Source organism: Cryptotermes secundus, unplaced genomic scaffold (assembly GCF_002891405.2).
Source record: "Cryptotermes secundus unplaced genomic scaffold, Csec_1.0 scaffold1158, whole genome shotgun sequence".
NCBI lineage: Eukaryota > Metazoa > Arthropoda > Insecta > Blattodea > Kalotermitidae > Cryptotermes > Cryptotermes secundus.
This window is the reverse complement of record NW_019729912.1, coordinates 586,635-592,575: the sequence shown is the minus strand read 5'-3', so window position 1 is coordinate 592,575 and position 5,941 is coordinate 586,635. Positions and strand designations below refer to the sequence as shown.

The following is a 5,941-nucleotide window of genomic DNA, read 5'->3' as shown; positions in this document are numbered from 1 at the left end:
GACATGAGGTTCTTTTACGTGCCGTAAAGCTACGACACGGGACCCACGGCTCAAGGTCCCTCCCGGAGGACTTGTTCCCTGAATTTTTCCGCCCTTAAAAATTCCACGACCTCCGCCGGGTTTGAACCCGCGTACCTTGAGTCATGAGGTGGGAACGTTACCCCTGTTCTCCTACTAACACAGGGCTAAGTCTCGTATACTTCCGAATAAATCTCTCAACTAGTTCACTAGCGTACTTCATAGACCCTTCTAATGCCACTGGGTGAGACATATCTAACACATGTACCGGAAGAACTGCTAATCCTGTATCTCCGACCGTACTTCGGGAGTAGCAACACAAAGCCATACATTTACTGGCGAATATCAACACTTCCATTCACAAACNAAGGGATAAGGGTATTAATAAATAAGTATTGATTGTATATTGGTAATCATTTAATTACTTGTATGAGTATACAAGCAGACTGTATGAAGTGTAACTAGATCACAGGATGTAGGATGTGGATGGGAAAACACATTGCGAGTAAAGCTGGAAGTTAGACCACATCGACTTCCTGTGCAGTAGGGTTAACGACGGATGTCGCGGTGACAAATAATATTACTAAAGATGACACTTGGAATAATTGTCAGGGGGCGATGAGTCGTATATCCTATGACGCATGAATGATGTCAAGCAATCGCTTGTCAGTTTAGAAAACGAAAGCTGATAATAAGATGATCGTCCAATTGTAACTTTTGTTACAATGTGCCTGGGGAAAACAGAGAGTATTTAAGATATATACAAAGGAATGAGAGACACTTCTTGACAGTCGAGACAAGTGCTTTGAGATAGATAAACGATCCATCCTCCAGGGGCAGCCGCTACACCTAGGCGGCAGGCAACAGGGAGCAGGCCGACCACAGACCTCTACAAGTGTCACGCATCACCATGTTCACCATCAACAAAGTTGCTATATTTTGTAAGTAGAGATCTGTTCGTCACAGCCTGGCTAAATTACCTCAGTGGAGGGGAGAAGTGATTGCAAGTAGGCAAGATTTAATTCAACCAATTATGTTATTTTATTGAGTTAATAAATGTTACTTTTTCTTTGGGTTAGAAAAGAGAAAGGTGTTTTATATGATTTGGGAGGGGGCATTACCTCCCCCCCGTACAGTTATGGAGGTTCGTGCTTTTATAGGACTAGCTGGGTATTACAGGTGCCGTGTTTGCAATTTCGCAGAAATTGCAAAGCCTTTGACGAAATTGACTAAGAAAGATGTTCCCTACGACAGGGGGATCCGAGCTTTTGCTTTTGCTGAGTTGAAGAATATATTAAGTAGGAAACCTTTATTGATATACCCAAAATTTGGGCAGCCATTTATTGCAGTCTGCGATGCGTCAACCAAAGTGTTTGGAGCTATCGTGTCACAAGTTAAACGGAGACAGGGTTGATTTTCATGCGAGATAGAGATATTCTACTGACTGGAGACAAGTGGACCTTGGCAGTGAATGTTGCCTTAGATGATTATGTGAATTTAATTGAAGGTGTGAGATTCATTTTAGCTCAGATTCAGAAAAATATTGAGTTACATCAGAGCCCTAGCAATAAGGCTCTGGATATTCATTGGAAAGAAGTTAACCGATTGAATAAAATCACGGATGAATTAGAAACCGATTTGATAGGTGTTTCGAAATTATTATCAGAGGAAATACCGACCAGAAACAGGAAAAAGATATACGTCGAACCAGACGAGGATTAATTAATGTATTTGGATATCGATTAAAATGTTTATTTGGAACGGCAGACGCAAGGGACGTGTGACAATTTGCAGTCTTTCCAGAAGAAGGTGATTCGTACCGCAGATCAGCAGATGACTTATTTACACACGTTAGATGAAGCTACTAAAGCAAACGCTAAAGCTCCGTTGGACATAGCGAAAACATTGAGAAATTAGATCCAAAATATTTCGTTAGGATTGGGAAGAGTCGAAGCAGACTTAACTGATGTACAATTCGCATTTGATAACCAAACCAAATATAGCACAGCTATACGAGAGATAGAATTATTCATGATGGAAATGAAATTTAGTTTGATACAATTACATGAGTCATTGGACTTAGTACTTTGATGAATCCATATAATTTATCGGAGCTATTGCAGGAAGTGAATTTGCATTTAGAAAAGGGCACATCTATGCTAACAGGGTTAAACATAGAGGATATGTATATATATTACGCTGTAGCGAAAGTACACGCAACGGCTGCTTCAAGGAATAATAGACTTTTCATAGATATACCGCTGCGGGCCGCAGATAGATCCTTTATGTTATACGAGACCCACTCCTTGCCCTTCTTCCATAAGGGAATTCAGCAATTTATGAAGATAGATGAACCATTTGTATATTTAGCTGTGACTAAGGACCAACAGTTCTTTACGATTTTAACTACTGAAAGGTTAGCCAAATGTACTACTGATTTCTATACGATATGTCCGTCGAACATGGTATTAAGAAAGTCAAACGAAGAGAATTGTTTGATCGCATTATTCACAGGGAAAACTGAAGTTGCAATGAAGAAAAGTAGACGAGTACTTTTAAGAGAATTCGTACCTGTATGGATAAGGTCACCTGATGCTAAATATTGGGTATACAGCAAAGAGAAATCAACACACATTACCCTGAAGTGTAGGCCCCTAGGTGGATCCCCCTTGGACGAGGACGAAACCGCTGATATATGGCTAAATGGATACGGTATTTTACCAAACACCTCGACGTGGTACGCTGAAACCTTTAAGCTGTTACCCCTTTCGTTAGGAAGAAGTGTGGTCGGATTGAATAAAACTTACGTTCTTTTACAAAGTATTGAGACCATAATAAAGCCAAATGAACAAGAATTGTTGCAGAATCGATTAAACTCATCAGTACATCTTCAGGAAATAGACGACGTCGTGAAGGGAATCATCGGAAGCAAGGACCGAACCGAGTTGGGTGTCACTCCGGTCCTGGGAAACCTACGTCAGGAAGAACTCACACCTAGTACAAGTATGTACTGGATAATTGGAATAAGTATTTGTATTTTACTTGTCACTATAAGTTGCTGCTATTATAAGAAATCAATACTAGACTGGGGTAGAAATATGTTATGGAGGGCAGTAAAGCAACGCCCTACACCCCAACCTCGCCAACGGAAGGAAAAGAGCACTGGTCACTCTAGTGAATATGCTAGTACTGTAGATACTGTATTGCCATTAAATGTTACAGCACACAACCCAAATGGCGGAGAACCAGAGGAAGCAGGAATGGAGTTGCCTGCAACTGAACGAGAACCTACCCCCTTCGTGTCGTGTCCCGAGGACGGGTCTCGGCATTCTGAATTCACGTACGGGACCGGAGTCAAGCCGGCCATCAGGCTCCATACAGGTGAAGGCCCACTGGATGAAGTCGTCCGTATGACGGTGGCGGTACGCTTCCAAAGACATCCAGGTCCGGGAACTGCTGGATGAAGTGGATGGCTCAGAAGATTCTGAGCAACGTGGAGTGTTATTAATTGGCTGTTGAGCCATGGTGTTCAGTGGACGAATTTGAACTCCACTAATGAACGTTTAAGAGAAATCTAGTGATTATATGAAAGATCACATATGTAACCGGAAAACCACTAATGTGAAATAACTAATTAGAGTTGTATATATGGATATAAATAACCTGTATGTATAGGGAGTGCCAAAATTTGATAATGAGAAAAGGAAATGAGAAAATGACCCCATTTATTTTCTTAAATGTGGGGGTGATGTTATGAAACGACTTCACCTGACATATATACTATATATTGATGTTAGGTTAAAGAGATAAGGATATTAAGAAATATGTATTAACTGTATATTGGCAATTATTAATCATTTAATTAATCACATGAGTATAGAAGCAAACCGTATGAAGTGTAACCAGACCACAGGATGTAGGATGTGGACGGGAAAAACACAGAGTGAGTAAAGCTGGAATTCAGACCACATTGACACCCTACATAGTAGGGCTAACAACGGACGTCGTGGTGATGAATATTCGTAATGTTACTAAAACTGAAGCTTGGAACGAATGTCATGAGGAGGTGAATCACATATCCTGTGACGTCTGTACGGTGTCAAGCAATCACTTGTTAGTTTAGAAAGCAAAAGACGATAAAGAAGGATGATTGTCCAATTGTAAATTTTGTTACAATGTGCCTGAGGAAAATATAGAGTATTTAAGGGTTATACAACGGAAATGGAAGCACTTCTTCTTGATAGTCAGAATAACTGCTTCGAGCTAGATAGACGGTCCATCCTCCAGGGGGAACCGCTACACTTAGGCGGCAGGCAATAGGGAGCCGGTTGACCAACAGACCTCTGCACGCACCGAGCACCACCATGTTCGCCATCGAGAAAGTTGCTGTATTCTGTAAGTAGAGATAGGTTTGTCACAGCCCTGCCAATTAACCTCAGCATAGAGACGAAGTGATTGCGAGCAAACCAGATTTGCTTAAACTTATTATATTATGTTATTGAATTAATAAATGTTACTTTTTTTTACCTAATTAAGAGGAAGGTGTTTCATTATGATTCAGGAAGGGGCATTGCCCTAGGGACATATCCTTGAACAGGTACCCTAAACCGCACGCATCCTGGCATCATAACAAAAAACTTACCCAGAATCCAGCTGTGTTGCTAACTCTATTTCAATGAACGTGTTTTTATTCTGGATTTCTAAGTTTCTGGACTTCGTCCATCGTGTAATAGTCTAAAAGAACACTAGTTGAATATTATACAGTGGATAAATTCCAGATACGCAGTAACCCCAAACGTAAAACACCATAAATAGAACAATAAACATTGAAAGAACCGTTCAGAGTAAAAAATGTTTTACGTCAAGATAGCCCAATAATTCGCATCCTCACATTGTCTCGATCATTGTTATCACTTCTGATCAACTTTTCGGCTTTATGTAATGACACTGAGGCGTAGGACATTATTATGCACGAACTTTAAATGGGGAACACCTTGTAAATCGAAGATCGCGAACCGTTTCTGCAAGTAAAAGTATGATTCGCAAGAAGCGTCTCTTGCGGCTGCGCGATGCAACGGTCTGCACATGCGCAGTAGGAACTTATTCAACCGAAGCGCGGCTACTGCGCATGTGCAGACCGCTGCATCGTCCAGCCGCAAGAGACGCTTCTTGCGAATCATACATTAAAAATGGCCGTGCGCCGTATTAAGTGACACTAGAAATCGGGAGAAAGGCATGAGTGTATGTAAGGAACAGATACAATGAGACAATGTCTCCAGGCAGACAAGGAAGTATTCAAAAGCAACAAGCAACAAGCGTACGGTCGGAGCACACGCATGACAACGTGTTCATCCAGACACACAGCAGAACATCTCGTTTAAACATGAAATAGTATGCTGTCGACTGAGAAAGGCACCGAAATAGTTGGCTGAAGCGGCAACGACCACTGATTTTTACTACGGATGTGTTCAACCAGCTATCCTGTGGGTTTTCGTGGTTTTCCTTAGTCCAAATGAATGCTCAGGAAATCACCTTAAAACAGACCGCACCGCTTCCTCCCCCATATTTTCAAACTTACAGAGCCCGACCATTTAATATAATTAGTCGTAAATCACAGCAACTGATCCAGTATCGTTGAATAACCTATGATCTATCCAAGGCAGCATGAATATGGAATGTAAAAGAGGAGTGAATTAGGGGGATGAGTAGCCGCTTTTCAAGTAGGGCGGCAATCTCTGTAGCATTTTCACCCGGAGGAGATGAGAACACACTAGACGACTTTTCGATTTGCCAGCCGAAATTCGAATCGAGTACCTTTCAATTAGGAAGCCACGGAACTATCCATCGATGACACTGTCCGACTGAATATAAATTGATTGATTATTACTGAATGTCCTTGTCCCTTCCAGGTAACATCAATATA

General features: G+C 41.3%; 1 protein-coding gene across 1 annotated transcript; it reads left to right on the top strand.

Annotated features, from left to right (window-relative positions):
- The first annotated feature begins 391 nt into the window (after positions 1–391).
- On the top strand, positions 392–4,551 carry LOC111865838. Its single transcript, XM_023854191.1, has 2 exons — positions 392–3,021; positions 3,241–4,551. The coding sequence occupies exons 1-2, from the start codon at positions 2,109–2,111 to the stop codon at positions 3,480–3,482; spliced, it is 1,155 nt and encodes a 384-aa protein (XP_023709959.1). The 5' UTR covers positions 392–2,108; the 3' UTR covers positions 3,483–4,551.
- The last annotated feature ends 1,390 nt before the right edge of the window (positions 4,552–5,941 follow it).